General features: G+C 45.4%; 1 protein-coding gene across 2 annotated transcripts in view; it reads right to left on the bottom strand.

Moving 5' to 3' along the window:
- The window catches only part of olfm2a (olfactomedin 2a), a 426,707-nt gene that overhangs the window by 1,928 nt on the left and 404,309 nt on the right, over window positions 1–20,470 (bottom strand). For both annotated transcript variants that reach the window (XM_072564346.1, XM_072564345.1), the window contains exons 4-5: window positions 6,403–6,622; window positions 5,460–5,566 (exon numbers count right to left, since the gene is read on the bottom strand). In XM_072564346.1, coding sequence (XP_072420447.1) covers window positions 5,460–5,566; window positions 6,403–6,622 — 327 coding nt within the window. The remainder of the gene's footprint in view (window positions 1–5,459; window positions 5,567–6,402; window positions 6,623–20,470) is intronic.

Raw genomic sequence — 20,470 nt, 5'->3', positions numbered from 1 at the left:
TGTACACTGACCATTGTCACCAGAAGGACTTTCTCCAGAATTCCTGGATGACCATATCAATGACTGTCTGGTGTTCACTTCCTGTTGTCTTGCCTCCATTTTGTTTACACGTGAAAATGCCAGTGTGAATTGTGCCGTCCATTATTGGGACGCCAGCATTACTGGCTTGTCCAGTATCTCCCACCAATCCATAATCACTGCTGCCTGGATCCACAGCGGTGGAACTGAGAGTCTCACTCAGCCATGCAAGAGGACAGCTAAGGGGACAGCAGTCCACCACATTACTGTGTGTCTGGAGTAGGCCAGACCGGGTAAAGGCTGCAGATTTCCTTTCGTAAAAGGCAGTGATTTCGCAGTCACCATTATTAGGCTGACTTTCAATTCAAATATCACCAACCACTGTGGTGGGATTATAGAGTCATAGAGATGTACAGCATGGAAACAGACCCCTTCGGTCCAACCTGTCCACGCCGACCAGATATCCCAACCCAATCTAGTCCCACCTGCCAGCACCCGGCCCATATCCCTCCAAACCCTTCCTATTCATATAGCCATCCAAATGCCTCTTAAATGTTGTAATTGTACCAGCCTCCACCACTTCCTCTGGCAGCTCATTCCATACACGTACCACCCTCTGTGTGAAAAGGTTGCCCCTTAGGTCTGTTTTATATCTTTCCCCTCTCACCCTAAACCTATGCCCTCTAGTTCTGGATTCCCCGACGCCAGGGAAAAGACTTTGTCTATTTATCCTATCCATGCCCCTCATAATTTTATAAACCTCTATAAGGTCACCCCTCAGCCTCCGACGCTCCAGGGAAAACAGCCCCAGCCTGTTCAGCCTCTCCCTGTAGCTCAGACCCTCCAACCCTGGCAACATCCTTGTAAATATTTTCTGAACCCTTTCAAGTTTCACAACATCTTTCCGATAGGAAGGAGACTAGAATTGCACGCAATATTCCAACAGTGGAATTCACAACATATTTTATGGATTCTGTGGATGGCTCCAGTTCATTACCCCTGTTTTACTGCACTTTTCTTTGAATCCTGAGTCAGCATCTCCCCAGATTTTACTTTCTGAGGGGGCTTGACAGGCCGGATGCTGAGAAGAAATTTCCATCTACTGAAGAGAAGCTCCAACTTGGGAACGTAGTTACAGAATAAAGGGGAATCTCATTTAAAATGGAGGTGTGAAGGAATTTCTTCCCCCAAACCGTAGTAAATGTCTACATCCCTCTACTGTAGAGAGTCATCGAGGTTAGATCCCTGGAAGTATTTAAAAAGGAGAGGGCTATAAGTTTGAAACACTGAGGAGCTGATATGAGGAGCTGGCATGAAAAGCAGTTGACACCTGCAACATATCTTACAAAAGGGTGGGGCAGTTTAGATGGGCCAAATGGCCAACTCCTGCTCCTATTTCTTACACTTTTATCTTCCAGACAGCACTCATGAATTTATTCGTCTGCACGCAACAAAGAATTGCTCATAAGGAATGGAAAAATCGGGGTTACACAGCTGTGTGGAATGGGATACCACAATGGCAGATTGTTTTTGCTGTTTGGACTGGATAAAAAGCAGAGAGAGCTCCACACTTGCAATGGGTAGAACATTTCTACCCATTATCCTGTGCCTAACGCCATATTTGTACAGTTCTTGGGGCCGCTTGATTTCCCAAACAATATTATCGTCATGAGGAGCGCAACTCTCCTTCTGCCAAAATAATACAAGGGGTCCATTTACTCCTGGCACATAACTGTGCAGGGAGTTACATAGACAACGGATACCTTTGGAAGTGATTCCATAATCTGACAGGAACATCTCCATGAGCTGAGCTTCCCAAGAATGTGAAAACTCTAATTTAGAGCAGGAATATTATTCCCTTGTGGCTCATCAGGGAGTGTCACTCACCTGCTAAGCATTGCTCTATAAAGGTTCAATTTATTGCGACTCCTAAATGCTGAAACATTGTGATATTAATTAATATCAACTGGGCACGGTTAGATTAGTCAACAATTTAGCAACAGTGGCATCATTCGCTTATAATTACTGATGTAGATTATGTAAGAACAACCTATTAATCCCACCGTCAGAACATAAACCATTGCAGTGTCATCAGTAACATACCAATTAATTACCTCGAGCTCACCATGAATGCTAAATGGGTCATTACCAGGGAAGCTATTGCAAAAGACACAATAATAAATACAGCCAGTTGCTCAACATGAATGACATCCCTAACATTAGAAGATTAATATTTCATGAGCGATCATCAGAGCAAAATAGCTTTGACTGCTAGAAATATATGTAACTGTGACATCAGTTACTCTAAGTTGAAGGTATTCACGTATCAGGGGGACTGCTTTGTGACTGACCACACGACAGGTGGGGAATGACTTGGAATGAACTCCCACAGACTGAGGAAGATCATACAGTGGGAGATCAGTTCTACAGGTGAGGATGTTCCTACAGTAGAGATCAGTTCTACAGGTGAGGATGTTCCAACAGTAGAGATCAGTTCTATAGGTGAGGATGTTCCAACAGTAGAGATCAGTTCTACAGGTGAGGATGTTCCTACAGTCAGAGAGCAGTTCTACAGGTGAGGATGTTCCTACAGTCAAAGAGCAGTTCTACAGGTGAGGATGTTCCTACAGTCAGAGATCAGTTCTACAGGTGAGGATGTTCCTACAGTCAGAGAGCAGTTCTACAGGTGAGGATGTTCCTACAGTCAGAGAGCAGTTCTACAGGTGAGGATGTTCCTACAGTCAGAGATCAGTTCTACAGGTGAGGATGTTCCTACAGTGAGAAAGCAGTTCTACAGATGAGGATGTTCCAACAGTAGAGATCAGTTCTATAGGTGAGGATGTTCCTACAGTCAGAGAGCAGTTCTACAGGTGAGGATGTTCCTACAGTGAGAGAGCAGTTCTACAGGTGAGGATGTTCTTACAGTGGGACAACAGTTCTACAGGTGAGGGTGTTCCTACTGTCAGAGATCAATTCTAAAGACGAGGGTGTTCCTACAGTGGGTGATCAGTTCTACAGGTGAGGATGTTCCTACAGTCAGAGAGCAGTTCTACAGGTGAGGCAGTTCCAACAGTGGGAGATCAGTTTTACAAGTGAGGATGTTCCTACAGTGGGAGATCAGTTCTATAGCTGAGCATGTTCGTATAGTCAGAGATCAGTTCTACAGGTAAGAATGTTCCTACAGTGGGAAATCAGTTCTACAGGTGAGGATGTTCCTACAGTCAAAGAGCAGTTCTACAGGTGAGGCTGTTCCTACAGTGAGAGATCAGTTGTACAAGTGAGGATGTTCCTACAGTCAGAGATAAGATCTACATGTGAGGATGTTCCTACAGTAGGAGATCAGTTCTACAGGTGAGGATGTTGCTACAGAGGGACACCAGTTCTACAGGTGAGGATGTTCGTACAGTCAGAGATAAGTTCTACATGTGAGGATGTTCCTACAGTAGGAGATAACTTCTACAGGTGAGCATGTTCCTACAGTCAGAGAGCAGTTCTACAGGTGAGGATGTTCCTACAGTCAGAGAGCAGTTCTACAGGTGAAGATGTTCCTACAGTCAGAGAGCAGTTCTACAGATGAGGATGTTCCTACAATGGAAGATCAGTTCTACAGGTGAGGATGTTCTTACAGTGGGAGATCAGTTCTACAGGTGAGGATGTTCCTACAGTGGGAGATCAGTTCTACAGGTGCAGATGTTCTTACTGTCAGAGATCAGTTCTACAGGTGAGGATGTTCCTACAGTCAGAGAGCAGTTCTAAAGGTGAGGATGTTCCTACAGTGGGAGATCAGTTCTATAGGTGCAGATGTTTCTACTGTCAGAGATCAGTTCTACAGGTGAGGATGTTTCTACACTGGGACACCAGGTCCACAGGTGAGGAACATCCTACAGTGGGAGATCAGTTCTATAGATGAGGCTGTTCCTACAGTCAGAATCATTCTACAGGTGAGGATGTTCCTACAGTCAGAGGTCAGTTCTACAGGTGAGGATGTTCCTACAGTCAGAGAGCAGTTCTACAGGTGAGGATATTCCTACAGTCAGAGAGCAGTTCTACAGGTGAGGATGTTCCTACAGTAGGAGATCAATTCTACAGGTGAGGATATTCCTACAGTAGGAGATCAGTTCTACAGGTGAGGATGTTCCTACAGTCCGAGAGCAGTTCTACAGGTGAGGATGTTCCTACAATGGGAGATCAATTGTACAAGTGAGGATGTTCCTACAGTTGGAGAGCAGTTCTACAGGTGAGGCTGTTCCTAGAGTGGGACAGCAGTTCTACATGTGAGGATGTTCCTACAGTAGGAGATCAGTTCTACAGGTGAGGATGTTCCTACAGTCAGAGATCAGTTCTACAGTTGAGAGCATCCTACAGTGGGTCATCAATTCTACAGGTGAAGAAGGTCAAAGGAAACAAAATTGGTTCTTTCTCTCCTTTTAATTCTACATAATTTTCTCAAATTACTAGATGTGTGTCCAGGCAGGTCAGCACATTGGCAGGGAGGGACCCAGAAACAGTTATACTCTCTGGCTGTTCTGTGCATGGTTTCTGTATTAATTGTGTCATTTCACAGACTAATATCCGTAATCAACCTAAATTTATCTGTGCGCCAAAAGCTAAACCAGGCAGGAGCTGCTGAGGCAGGAGCCCTGATATATAAAATTCTAAGTCATGCAGAACTTGAATAATTCTGAAAGGCAACACGTTTTGCCAAAGCTCTTTGTCAGGACAATTTTCAAGAATAGCAATGTAAAGGGAAAACAGCAATCATACTGTGTGAGAGGAGGGTGCTGATTTTGGCAAGTGGGCTCTGAATGGAAGAGGCATTGCTTTGGGGAATGCACTTGTTGTACGATGACTGACAATTAAATGCCAAGCTTTGCTTAAATTTAAATGAAGCAGATTGACTCTGATTGGTTCATTTCCCAAGGCAATGTTGACCAATAAATGGCTGTCCTATTTTGCTGAGTTGAAATGGGTGTCATATGTACAAAGAACCGGGGCCCTGTGTATTACTAGAGTAACCTTCCAGCACCCACACTGCAAGTCCCTCAAATCAGTTGCCAATCTTAGAACAATTGGGGTTATTTAACAAATGCTGTCTAATTGCAGAATCATAATCATGGAAAACTTTTAAATGGAAATAATTGAGGAGTGGGTCTTGAAGATTCTAAGTGAGTAATTGTTAAACCGCTTGGCAGAGGAATCACATTTTCAAACCACAGCACTCCAAATTCTTCTCCAAATCATCCCTTCCGTCGCACATCTTTCCCACACCTACGTTGCATCCGGAGTTCACTAAATAAACAAGTAAACTCCGTGACCCGTCTCCCTCTGCTTGGCACGTGTGTAATGATCTGGTCGAAGCCACAAGGTCAAACCAACATTTCTGTACCGCAACATCCTTCTGATCATTCCTGATGGTTCCAGTCTGGGTCTGGTCCACCTACCCGATTCTCTGTGCTCGAAGCAAGAGTGTCAGTCATCCATGCCCCAAAGCGGGAGCCAGAGGCCCGGACCGTGAATGGGTTACTGATCCCCGTCAGCTTCCCACAGCCTGCAGGATGCCACAACAGATAAGTTTACTTCGGGCTAGATCATATCACAAGTTATTCAAACATTCAAATCTTTTTGGGAACGTTCAACAGATTGGGCTAGAGAACAGGTCGAAGGCCAGCAACGCGTTTCAATTAAGAAGGGCTTGGGGTAAATGTTGGTGTTCAGGGAGGGCACACTGAGCACACATCCAACTCAGCGCTGATGGTCAGGGCAGGGGGAGAGGTGAAAGGGGAGGGGGGAATGGTGCAAGGGGAGGGGGGATGGTGTAAGGGGAGGGGGGATGGTGTAGGGAGGTGGGGGAGTGATGTAAAGGGGGATGGCGTAGGGAGGTGGGGGAGTGATGTAAGGGGAGGGGGATGGCGTAGGGAGGTGGGGGAGTGATGTAAGGGGAGGGGGATGGCGTAGGGAGGTGGGGGAGGGATGTAAAGGGGGATGGCGTAGGGAGGTGGGGGAGGGATGTAAAGGGGGATGGCGTAGGGAGGTGGGGGAGGGATGTAAGGGGAGGGGGGGAATGTTGCAGATGAGTGAGTGGTGCAGGGAGGTGTGGGGTGATGGTCAGTGGAGGTTCAATGGTGTATAAGCGGAGTGGGGGGGGAATGGTCTGAGGGGAGGCGTAAGTGATGGTAAGGGGAGTGGAGGGAGTGGGGTACATGGTTATCCAGATGACTGATCATTTTCAATGTGGGAAGGGGCAAGAGGTAAACCAGTGCTGAGCTGCCACCATCCTGAGAACAAGCACGGGGCCCTTGTGCCTGTGTTAAGACATCACTGAAGCAGTCACAATCACAGAGTAATGAAAGTGTCCCAGAAAGGGAGGATTACACAAGCCTTTACCTAGTTTCTGCATACAGGCGTGGAGCCTCTGCTCAAGAAGCATAACCCGGTGCTGGAGTTCCTCATAGTCATAGGCGCCCATTTCTTCCTGGATCCCCAGCAGGACCACTGACAAGTTCCGAACTTCTTCCTTTAACTTTAGAATCAGTCTGGCGTCCGACTTGTATTGATCGAGGACCGGTATCAGTGGCAACAATTCATTCATCTTCTCCTTGAGTTCCTGTCAAATGTCAAGGCAGTTTGCTGAATCAGAGTCTTTTTACAATAAATACCTAATCCATCAGAGTAATAGCTCACCCTTCCCTATCGCTCTGTTACTTCAATCGTTACTCACTCAAATCAGTTTCATTTAGGAACACTGAGATCCAGACATCAATTACCACTGAGGCCATGACCAGGTTCAAGCAGATTGCTAAGGCATTACCATACAAGGTAACCAGACATCACACAGAGTTAACAGGATATTATACCGGGATAAGCAGCTCTAGTTCGATGGAAACATAGACAATAGGAGCAGGAATAGGCCATGAAACGTTAATATCCTGTAGGGAAGGGAGCTGCTGTCCTTACCTGATTTAGCCTACACGTGACTCCAGACCCACAGTAATGTGACTGACTCTTAACTGGGTAATTAGGGGTGGACAATAAATGCTGGGCTCCCCAACCAACCTGTGAATGATTTAAAAAATGATCCAGCCCTTTGAGCCTGTTCCACGATTAATATGATCACGGCTGGTCATCCAACTCAGTCCCCTAGTCCCTGGTCCCACTTTCTCCCTGTGATCGCGTTCACCCCAGGAACGATATCTATCTCCTTCTTGCAAATATTCAATGCTTTGGTTTCAACTGCTTTCTGTGGCGGAGAATTCCACAGACCCCCCCCTCCCCCACTCTCTCGGTGAAGACATTTCTCCTCAGCTCAGTCCCAAATGGCCGACTATGTATCTTTAGAGTGTGACCCTGGTTCTGAACTCCGCGGTCATCGGGAATAACCTTCCTGTGTTTCCCCTGTGTAGCCCTGTGAGACAGATAACACAAGTATATTTGAGGGTAAGATGAGTATGTGCCTGATGGAGACAGGTATACAGAGTTACGGTGATTGGGTGAGATGATAAAGGTGTGAGGAAGCTCATTTGGAGGATAAATCACCGTAGCTCTGGTCACCACACTGGAAAAGGAAGTCACTCACTATCCCTACCTCCCTTGCTGTCTCACTTCACTCACTATCCTCACCTCCCTCCCTCATTTCACTCACTATTCCTACCTCCCTCGCTGCATTATTTCACTCACTATCCTCACCTCCTCCCTCACTCATTTCACTCACTCCCTCCCTCACTCCCTCATTTCACTCACTATCCTCACCTCCCTCACTCATTTCACTCACTCCCTCCCTCACTCCCTCATTTCACTCACGATCCTCACCTCCCTCACTCCCTCATTTCACTCATTGCCCAGCCTCGCTGCCTTATTTCACTCACTATCCTCACCTCCCTCATTGCCTCATTTCACTCACTACCTCCCTTGCTCCCTCCTCTCACTTACTCTCTCCCCTTCCCCCACCCCCACTCACTGCCCTCTCATCGCCTCATTTGCAATCCTGGTCCCTCTCACTTGCCTTCCTATCCCTTTGCCCTGGGTGGTGAGCTGGAGGGGGTCAGTGAGTGGTCATCAATTCCTGGTCAATTCAAGATGCTGAAGTTGCATAGAACCAACAGTGTGATGATATCTGATCACCCACTCTGTAACTGAAGAGCAGAACTGGTTTGAGAGGTTGTAGGACACACAGCTCAGGGTAAACTGCAGAGAACTACTCTTGAGCAAAGGGGCTCAGATCTCATTAAGTGATAACCTCACAGGCAGCATGGCAGTCTGGGTACAAGCCCCAAGGTCCTTATCTCTGAAACCCCTCCAACCCAAAATCCTCCGAGATACCTACCAAGCTCTATACCCCTGGTCACAGTCCCTTCATCATGATTGACCGTACATCAGGTGCCTGGACTCCAAGCTCTGGACTTCCATCTCTCCATCTCTCCCTTGCCTTCCTTCTCTCAGAATCTTCTAAGACCTGCTGCCTTGGCCAAGCCTTTGGTCAGCTGAATGTGGCCTTAAGTCGCCCCGGGTTGAATTTAATTTGATAATTTTTCTGGTCCTCGATTGCCAGGTCATATTAATATACAGAAGGTGCGCTATAAATTGTTGTTGACAGGGGGGGAGTGGGGGGGTGGGGGTGATGGAGGGAATTCAGTGATGCCTCCAAGACTCATAACATTTGCCTTGAGGAAACTGATGCCCAGAATCTTCCACCCCAATGACCACATAAGCTAATGCATCTCATAGACAGACTAGCACAGACATGGTGGGATACTAGTATTGCCTATCAACCAGTACACTACAGGACTAGCCTTGTGGTTGGAGGTTATGGGTTCAAATCCAGCCCTTGGCAGTTTCTGGAATTTAACTTTAGTTAATAAATCCTAAATTCAAGACTTGACATTAGAAATGGTGATATTTGTTTAGTGAGGGAAATTTGTTATCATTACCTTTTTTTAATTCATGAGGGCGTTGCTGGATGAGCCAGTCTTCATTGCTCATCCCAAAAGGTGGTTAAGAGTCAACATTTGGTGTGGATTTGAAGTCACATGTAGGCCAGACTGGGTAAAGATGGCAGTTTCCTTCCCTAAAGGACATTTGTGAACCAGATGGGTTTTCCTCCCCCACAATCAGAAATGGATTTGTGGTCATCATTAGGTCCCTAATTCTGATTTTGACTGAATTCAAATTCCACCTTCTGCCATCGCAGGATTTGAACCTGGGTCCCCAGAACATCCTGATGAAGGGCTTTTGCCTGAAACGTCGATTTCCCTGCTCCTCGGATGATGCTTGGCCTGCTGTGCTTTTCCAGCACCACTCTAAACTCTGGTTTCCAGCATCTGCAGTCTGCACTTTTCCCCAAACAGCGTCTGGGTCTCTGGATTAACAATATTACCACTATGGCTGTCACCTCCCTATGACTTCAGGCCCACGGCGATGTGATTGACTTCTCAGCTAGAATGTGGAGCTAGCTGAGGAAGCTAGTCAGTGCAAAGACAATTATGAATGGGGTGGATCCCATCAATGAATGAACACAAAAGTGTCCTTAAATCCTGCCTTGTTAATTGCCTGTTACAGGTGCCGCTTTGCAGAGAGAGAGAGACTGAAAGGAATTCAGCTGAAACCATGCCTTTACTCAGTAACAATGCAAAAAGCCATGTGGGAACAGGATATCGTTATACCTGCACATGCATCTTTAAAGAAAGTAGATATAATTTGTGTCCAGTAATTTAATCTGACAGTTTATCCATAGCTAAATTGAAACGTTTTGCTTGGTTTGGCATCTAATTTATGAGTCAGCAGATGTAACATCAATCTCCCTGACATATGTTTTGCTTATGAAATTCAAAATCCTTGTCTTAAAATACATCTGCATCCCCCTAGACCCCTGAATGACACTAAATATTGTTTACAAATTTTAATCAGACGGCTTTTTTCATTTTAACAAACAGAATGCATTAGCTGAAAAAGACAAGGAAGGAAGGAAGAATGTGTTAATAAACAACGGGCCTCAAAGTCTTACATTAATCTACATCTGCTTCTCACAGTGCAGGGGCTGGGAAAAGCAACAGATGATTTATGAGCACCTACAAAGCTGATTTTGTTTTTAAAAAAAAACTGCGTATTTTGCTGCAAATGTGAGGAAGCCCTATAATTCTCCACTTGCCATCTCCCACCTGAATCCTTTAGTTCCAGACATCAGCAATTCCATTACCAATTTAAAAAAAAATGATGCTTGAGATACAAAGACAAAGTAACGTTTGTTGTCCATCCCTGGGTGATCAATCCCCTTTTCTCATCAAAGGAAACGTGATGGGCTAGTGGTGTTATAGCTGCACTCTTCATCCAGAGACCACCTTAATGTTCTGGGGACCTGGATTCAAATCCCACCATGGTAGAATTTGAATTCTTTTTTTTCAAGAAAAAAATCTTGAGTTAAGAGTCTAATGATGAGTCCACTGTCAATTGTTGGAAAACCCATCTGGTTCACTAATATCCTTTAAGGAAGGACACTGCCATCCTGATCTGGTATGACCTACGTGTGACTCCAGACCTATAGCATTGCAGTTGACTCTTAACTGCCCTCTGGACAATTAGGGATGGGCAATAAATGCTGGTCTAGTCAGCGATACCCTAATGAATAAATAAGTTTTAAAAATTGCATTCCCATAGTCTTGTGTGCAAGGGAGTGATAGAATTGTGACCCAACGGTGATGAAGGAACAGTGATGTATTTCCAAGTCAGGGGCATTTGTAGCTGATGATGTTCACCTCCAATAGCATTCCATTTTAGGGATCACTTGCTAAATCTATATCCCTAGGAATTGATTAGATTAGATTACTTACAGTGTGGAAACAGGCCCTTCGGCCCAACAAGTCCACACCGCCCCGCCGAAGCACAACCCACCCATACCCCTACATCTACCCCTTACCTAACGCTACGGACAATTCAGCATGGCCAATTCACCTGCCCTGCACATCTTTGGACTGTGGGAGGAAACCGGAGCACCCGGAGGAAACCCACACAGACACGGGGAGAATGTGCAAACTCCACACAGTCAGTCGCCTGAGGCGGGAATTGAACCCAAGTCTCTGGCTCTGTGAGGCAGCCGTGCTAACCACTGTGCCACCGTGCCGCCCAAAGACAAATGATATTTGTTTTCTTCAGTTTTGTCTATATCTAGAAATGCTCTTACACAAAACTGAATGTTCTTTTTCCCCATCAACAGATTACCCATTTTTAAAAAATATTTATTAACTAACACCAATGAATTTTCCAATTGAATAATTTATGTGTAAAGCCTGATAAGAGTAATCAGATTAATTTAGGTGAGGGAGAGGTAGGGAGAGGGGGAGAGGACTAAAGTAAAATAGAATGGGAAGGGGGAGAATTGACAACGGTCTTGGTTAGGAGATTAGTAATGAGTGAGTATTTGACCTGGAAGCAGCCGATGAGAGGGGTATGTGGGATTTCAAGACTAGAGGGCACATTTTTAAGATGACAGGAGAAAAACTTTAAAAAGATATGGTGGCAAATATTTGACACAGAGGGTGGTCCGTGTGTGGAATTAACTTGCTGAGGAAGTGGTGGATGCGGGTACAGTTACAATACTTAAAAGATATTTGGATAAGGACATGAATAGGAAACGTTTGGAGGGATGTGGGCTAGGAGCAGGCAGATGGGACTAATTTAGTTTGGGATTATGTTCGGCACAAACTGGTTGGACCAAAGGGTCTGTTTCCGTGCTGTATGTCTCTATGATTTTCTGAGTCTCACAAGGATCTATGCTGGGACACAGACATATAATTATTGATAACATTTATTAATGATAGAGATAACACAATAGAAATCCGCAGAGCCAAGCTCATCAATTACACAATGATTGGTGATGTAAGGGATATGAATGGACGCATCAATGATAAAAAGATATTTCAAGATCACACGACTGTGGTAGATAGATCTCATCATAGGTAAGTGTGGGGCTATCTGACTTTGATAGACTTAAGTTTGAGAAAAACAAAGTGGTGACAAGCTATGAATAGGGAGGTGTTGGAAAGAATTGATAAAGTGCATTTGCACATTTCACTCAAAGGTAGCTGTCAGGAGCAGAAATGAATTGCAATGGTTCATGGAAAATTAGCCTTCATACCCAGAAAGCTAGATTAAATGGGGGAAGTGGTTTTGCAACAGATACGTAAATGTCTGTTTAAATATGCCTGGAGTCACTCTGCATTGTTCTGGGCAACAGACTTTCGAAAGAGCATGGGGTAGTGTCACCAGAAACATCAGCCGCTGTTGGTCTAATGATCAATCATGTCGGAAATTGTTTAACCCTGTGGGTTAGTTTATTTAAAACAGTAAAACACATAATAAATTGTGAAGCAGACATTTCCGCAAACCTACTCATTTCTCTGGGAAACAAAAAAAAAATTGTTGGAAAAGCTCAGCAGGTCCATGGAGAGAGAAATCAGAGTTAATGTTTCGGGTCAAGTGACCCTTCCTCAGAACTTGAACCGAAATGTTAACTCTGCTTTCTCTCCACAGATGTTGCCAGACTTGTTGGGCTTTTCCAACACTCTCTACTTTTGTTTCTGATTTACAGCAGTTCTTTCAATTTTCATTTGTGTATGTGCAGCTTGCAAACCCACAGCAGGTCAACAGACAGACAAGAGTCACAATACTGTAAACACACAGCACATGGTCTTAAAGGGGAGCTCTGTTAAAGGCATGATTTGGAGATGCCGGTGTTGGACTGGGGTGTACACAGTTAAAAAAAAATCACAAAGCACCAGGTTATGGTCCAACTGGTTTATTTGGAAGCACTAGCTTTCAGAACACTGCTCCTTCATCAGGCGGTTGTCTTAAAGGCAAGGTACATGTACAACAGATCTCCAAGAATTAAAATGTGAAGATCAGTTACATAAATTAGCAGTGAAGATTTAACTGGAGCTGAAGAATAATTTTTCCATTCTACCTCTTGCACTTTTCACAATTCCATGTGTTAAAAGTTGGCTATTCAATTGGAGTGATTAAGGTTTTGAAAGGATCTAGACGGGCTCATGGGGACTGTATGACAGAATCAAAGGGAGAGAAACGGGGAGACATTCCATCTCACAATGGGTCATAAACATGTGGAACTCTCTCCCACAAACTTCCCTGAACTGCCTGATAATTTACCACTTATGAGGGAGTTAATTCTCAGAATGAATGGGAAAATGTATCTATTAATCATATGTGTGTTCATCAATTCAATTCAATTCAATTAATCACAAGCAAGTACCTGCTCTGAAAGGCACTCTGCGAGGTCTCAGTATATATTCATTTTCTATATCCAGGTTATCCCTCATTTTAAACAGCACTCCTCGTTATAAACAAAACGAATTCCCTTTGCTCTGAATTGTAAATATTTGATTTGGTTAAAGGTCCAATTAAGACTTTCCTCCAGACAGGCCATCAGTTAAAGTCTCCCAATTACTCAGCTCCAGGGCAATTAGGGATGGGCGACCAATACTGGATTGATGCCCACAGCCCTTGAAAGAAAGGAAGAGGAAAGAAGAATATTGTATGATCTGAGATGGGTTAAGAAGCTGGTCCTCGAATTTGCTGTGAGGAAGGATTGCCTACCTACAGGGTCGGGAGTGAAGTTCAACACCTTTCAGAGTCCTGGGCTTTATCATGAGCAGCAAAATGGCAACACAGACCAAGCTGGTATAAAGAAGGGACGAACAGACAAAACACCAGCTCATCAGCCAGCCTTTGCGCCAAAATAGAGACTCACAGCATGGAAACAGACCCTTTGGCCCAACTCATCCACACTGACCAGGGTTCCCGAACGAAACTAGTCGCATTTGCCTATGTTTGGCCTTCTGAAACTTTCCTACTCATGTATCTGTCCAAATATCTTTCAGGTTTTGTGACTGTAACTGTACCAACCACTTCCTCTGGCAGTTCATTCCAAATACGCACCACACTCTCAGAGCCAGAAGGAGATGAACATCTTTCTGCACACTGTGGAAGATAAGCATGCTCACTAATCTTTAACACATACAGGAGATCTTTTCCTCAGCCCACGCATCCCTCAGTGCTGATGGATCTGATCTGTTATTTCTCTGCTGCACTAGGTGCTCACTCTCACTTGATGTTGATTTTGGGAGACTTGAGCTAATGGCCTGTCTGGAGGAATGTCTTAATTAGTCCTTTAACAAAATCAAATATTTACAATTCAGAGCAAAGGAAATTCATTTTGTTTATAACGAGGAGTGCTGTTTAAAATGAGGGATAGCCTGGATACAAAAAATGAATATATACTGAGACCTCGCAGAGTGCCTTTCAGAGCAAGTACTTGCTTGTGATTAATTGAATTGAATTGATGAACACACACACGAGTTAATAGACACATTTTCCCATTAATTCTGAGAATTAACTCCTTCATTTCTTAATCTTGTTTAAATCAACATGGACCAACTCAAGGGAAGTTGTAAATTATCAGAGAATTTCCACTCAGGATCCTGTCATAGGTTCATAGAGTCTTAGAGATATACAGCAGAGAAACAGACCCTTCGGTCCAACTCGTCCATACTGGTTGGGTATCCTAAATTAATCTAGTTCCATTTGCCAGTATTTGGTCCATATCCATCTAAACCCATCCTATTCATATACTCATCCAAATGCCTTTTAAATGCTGCAATTGTACCAGCCTCCACCACATCCTCTGGCAGCTCATTCCATACACGCACCACCCTCTGCGTGAAACAAGTTGTCCCTTACATCCTTTTTAAATCTTTCCCCTCTATCCTCTTTACCCTACCCATGCCCCATCATGATTTTTAAAACCTCTATAAGGTCACCCCTCAGCCTTCGATGCTCCAGGAAAAAGCAGTTCCAATTATTTGAAGTCTTTATTGTCAATTTACAGGAGGTGAAGAAATTGAAACAGACATGTACATTAGTCTGCCCAGCTAAAGTAAGGGTGAGAAAAAGCTGCTGGTTTCCAAGGTAACAATTTTAAGTTGATTAAAAATAATGTAATTTTTTTCTAAAAATAATATTCAAGCTAAGGAACTATTTTCCTCACTTAATTAGGTTGTCCCAGAATAACTTCTGCAGATTCTATATTTAAAGTTTCTACCATTCTGACTCCTCTTGGAGGTGGTAAATCTCTAGAATCCTCTGCCCTAGAAACTTTGATGATTGAGTGTTTTTAAGGCAAAGATATTTGAATGTTTAAAGATATCAAGGGACGAGGGGTGTTGTGCAAGAATATTTCTTAATTATTCATTCGCAGAATGAGCATGCTGCTGGCTAGGCCAGACCCTATCCCTGATTGGCCAGAGCACAGTTAAGGGTCAACCACATGGAGTCACATGTAGGCCAGGCCAGGCCAGGTAAGGATGGCAGTTTCCTTTCCTATTGCACATTAGTGAACCAGATGGGTGCTTCCTGACAATCAACAATGGATTCATGGTCATTGCTAGTCTCCCAATTCCAGATTTGTATTGAATTCTAATTCCACCAATTGCTGTAGAGGGATTGGAACCCAGGTCCCCAGAACATGCGCTGGGGTCTCTCGATCAACAATCCAGTGAGAATACCTTCAGGCCGTCACCTCCCCGGCGAACCCTTTGTTTTGAGCTTGAAGATTAGCCATGATCTACTTGAACGGCAGAACATGAGGGGCTGAATGGCCTCACTCTGTCTTTGAAAATTCTCTATCTCTGTCTGTGTCTGTGTCTGTGGATGCTCCGTTAGAGAGTGCATTTGAGACCGGGAGAGGGAGCGTTTTGATCTCCGAGGGGACAAGGAGAGTGGCTGGGAAAGCAGAGTTGAGGGCCCACATCAGCCTTGAACGTGTTGGAAGATACAGCAGGTGTGATGGGCTGAATGGTCTACGCTTGCTGCTATTTCTTCTGTTCCCCTAGAGAGGAAGGCGATAGTGTTGTCTTTAGCTAGTCCAGGGTGCTACTTTGGAATAAATTATTTCACAGGATAGAGGTGTCGCTAGCTAGGTCAGCATCCAGAACCATCTCTAATTGCCCTTGAGGAGGTGGGTAGAGGCCTGCCTTCTGGCACCAGTGCTGTCCATCTGGCATCCGTGCACCCACAATGCCTTTAGAAAGGGAGTTCCAGCATTTTGACCCAGCAAAGGTCAAAATGAGTAGCAAAGGTCCTTTCCCTCAGGTGGGCGAGTACAAAACTAGAGGGCATATTTTTAAGGTGAGAGGAGAAAGATTCAAAAGAGGATGGTCGGTGTGTGGGATGAATTTCCAGAGGAAATGGTGGATGCAGGGACTGTTGCAACATTTAAATGGCTTTGGACAGGTGCATGAATAGGAAAGGTTTAGCAGGATATGGGCAAAACGCAGGCAGGCGGGACTAGTTTAGTTTGGGAAACCTGGTTGGCATGGACGGGTTCGACCGAGGGTCTGTTTCCGTGCTGTATGACTCAGAAGGAACAGTAATATATTTCCAAGTCAGGATGGTGGGGGGCTTGGAAGGGAACTTGCAGGAGGTGTTGCTCCCATGTATCTGCTGCCCTTGTCCTTCGAGATGGAAGTGTTCGTGGGTGAGGTTGACCATCACCCAATTCCCCGGTAAACAATGCCAACATCACCATCTGCTCTGTTTTGTGAACTCTGGGCCACCGCTGATTGCTGCCTCGTCTGATCGTGCCCAGCTCAGACTGTGACTTACTCATTCCCTTAAGTTCTCGATAATTGTGCCCATTATACATGATGCTGTAAGGTCTGAATACCAGACCTTCTGCTGCGTGTCAAGATCATTCACCATTTCACAAGCCCTAACAAATCTGGACTGCACTGACGTGTGAGAATCTGCTCTGCACTTGTTTCACGAGAAATTCGAATTACTGAACCAATTTACAAGCATCAAGAGTGCGGGAGCTATTTCGGAGATCGCAGCAGGGAATATGCCTAGCTGCCCACAGTTTTCAAGACATGGAGCTGATTGTTTCAACACAGCCTGAAACTATTGTAATCTGGCTTGGAAAAAGATGTTAACTAAACAATGTAACATCGACTCCACTGTCTGGGTAACATGGATCAACAGTTCCAAGTTCGGACAACAGAAAGGTATGTCTGCCCACATATACACACACAACAACATCGTGACACACACACAGGCATAGACAGAAAAAGTAACTCCCACAGGTATACAGAACCACAACCTAAAAAAAAACACAATCACACCAAGACCAACAAAAAAAACAGCACCAGACCGAGACCCAAAGAAACACGACCACACCGAGACCCACAGAATAAGGACCACACCGAGACCCACACAAACACGACCACACAGAGACCCACAGAAACACGATCACACCGAGACCCACAGAAACACGACCACACCGAGACCCACAGAAACAGGACGACACCGAGACCCACAGAAACACGATCACACCGAGAGGCCCACAGAAACATGACCACACCCAGACCCACAGAAACACGACCACACCGACACCACAGAAATACGATTACACTGAGAACAACACAAACACGGTCACACTGAGACCCACAGAAACACGACCACACTGAGACCCACAGAAACACGACCACACTGAGACCCACAGAAACACGGTCACACTGAGACACACAGAAACACGACCACACTGAGACCGACAGAAACACGATCACACTGAGACCGACAGAAACATGGTCACACTGAGACCGACAGAAACGCGATCACAGCGAGACCTACAGTAACATGATAACACCGAGACCCAAAGAAACACAACCACACTGAGACCCACAGAAATACGATCACACCGGGACCCACAGAAACATGATCACACTGAGACTCACAGAAACACGATCACACTGAGACGCACAGAAACACGATCATACTGAGATGCACAGAAACACGATCATACTGAGACCCACAGAAAATCAGCCACACTGAGACACACAGAAACACAACCACACTGAGACCCACAGAAACACGATCACACTGAGACGCACAGAAACACGATCATACTGAGACCAACAGAAAATCGGCCACACTGAGACACACAGAAACACGATCACACTGAGACCCACAGAAGCACGACCACACTGAGACCGACAGAAACATGATCACACTGAGACACACAGAAAGACGATCACACTGAGACCCACAGAAACACGATCACACTGAGACACACAGAAAGACGATCACACTGAGACCCACAGAAACACGATCACACTGAGACCCACAGAAACACGATCACACTGAGACTCACAGAAACACGATCACACTGAGACCCAAAGAAACACGATCACACTGAGACCGACAGAAACACGATCACACTGAGACCAACAGAAAGACGATCACACTGAGACCGACAGAAATACGATCACACCGAGACCCACAGAAACACGACCAAACTGAGACCCACAGAAACACGATCACACTGAGACCCACAGAAACACGACCACACTGAGACCAACAGAAACACGATCACACTGAGACCCACAGAAACACGATCACACTGAGACCCACAGAAACACGATCACACTGAGACCCACAGAAACACGATCACACCGAGACCGACAGAAACACGATCACACTCAGACACGCAGAAAGACGATCACACTGAGACCGACAGAAATACGATCACACTGAGACCAACAGAAACACGACCTCACTGAGACCCACAGAAACACGATTCCACCGAGACCCACAGAAACACGACCAAACTGAGACCCACAGAAACACGACCAAACTGAGACCCACAGAAACACGATCACACTGACACTGACAGAAACACGATCACACTGAGACCCACAGAAACACGATCACACTGAGACCCACAGGAACAGGATCACACTGAGACCCACAGAAACATGATCACAGTGCGACCCACACAAACACGACCAAACTGAGATCCACAGAAACACGATCACACTGAGACCAACAGATACATGACCATACCCAGACCAACAGAAACATGACCACACTGAGACCTACAGGAACAGGATCACACTGAGACCCACAGAAACATGATCACACTGAGACCCACAGAAGCACGATCACACTGAGACCCACAGAAACACGATCACACTGACACCGACAGAAACACGATCACACTGAGACCCACAGAAACACGATCACACTGAGACACACAGAAAGACGATCACACTGAGACCGACAGAAATACGATCACACCGAGACCCACAGAAACACGACCAAACTGAGACCCACAGAAATACGATCACACCAGGACCCACAGAAACATGATCACACTGAGACTCACAGAAACACGATCACACTGAGACGCACAGAAACACGATCATACTGAGACGCACAGAAACACGATCATACTGAGACCCACAGAAAATCAGCCACACTGAGACACACAGAAACACAACCACACTGAGACCCACAGAAACACGATCACACTGAGACGCACAGAAACACGATCATACTGAGACCAACAGAAAATCGGCCACACTGAGACACACAGAAACACGATCACACTGAGACCCACAGAAGCACGACCACACTGAGACCGACAGAAACATGATCACACTGAGACACACAGAAAGACGATCACACTGAGACCCACAGAAACACGATCACACTGAGACACACAGAAAGACGATCACACTGAGACCCACAGAAACACGATCACACTGAGACACACAGAAACACGATCACACTGAGACCCACAGAAGCACGACCACACTGAGACCGACAGAAACATGATCACACTGAGACACACAGAAAGACGATCACACTGAGACCCACAGAAACACGATCACACTGAGACACACAGAAAGACGATCACACTGAGACCCACAGAAACACGATCACACTGAGACACACAGAAACACGATCACACTGAGACACACAGAAAGACGATCACACTGAGACCCACAGAAACACGATCACACTGAGACCAACAGAAACACGATCACACTGAGACACACAGAAAGACGATCACACTGAGACCGACAGAAATACGATCACACCGAGACCCACAGAAACACGACCAAACTGAGACCCACAGAAACACGATCACACTGAGACCCACAGAAACATGACCACACTGAGACCAACAGAAACACGATCACACTGAGACCCACAGAAACACGATCACACTGAGACCCACAGAAGCACGATCACACTGAGACCCACAGAAACACGATCACACTGAGACACACAGAAACACGATCACACTGAGACGCACAGAAAGACGATCACACTGAGACCGACAGAAGCACGACCACACTGAGACCGACAGAAACATGATCACACTGAGACACACAGAAAGACGATCACACTGAGACCCACAGAAACACGATCACACTGAGACACACAGAAAGACGATCACACTGAGACCCACAGAAACACGATCACACTGAGACACACAGAAACACGATCACACTGAGACACACAGAAAGACGATCACACTGAGACCCACAGAAACACGATCACACTGAGACCAACAGAAACACGATCACACTGAGACACACAGAAAGAC

The sequence above is a fragment of the Chiloscyllium punctatum genome, chromosome 46 (genome assembly GCF_047496795.1).
Source record: "Chiloscyllium punctatum isolate Juve2018m chromosome 46, sChiPun1.3, whole genome shotgun sequence".
Classification (NCBI taxonomy): Eukaryota; Metazoa; Chordata; class Chondrichthyes; order Orectolobiformes; family Hemiscylliidae; genus Chiloscyllium; species Chiloscyllium punctatum.
Note: the sequence above shows the minus strand (reverse complement) of the source record. Positions and strands in the feature narration are given on the sequence as shown.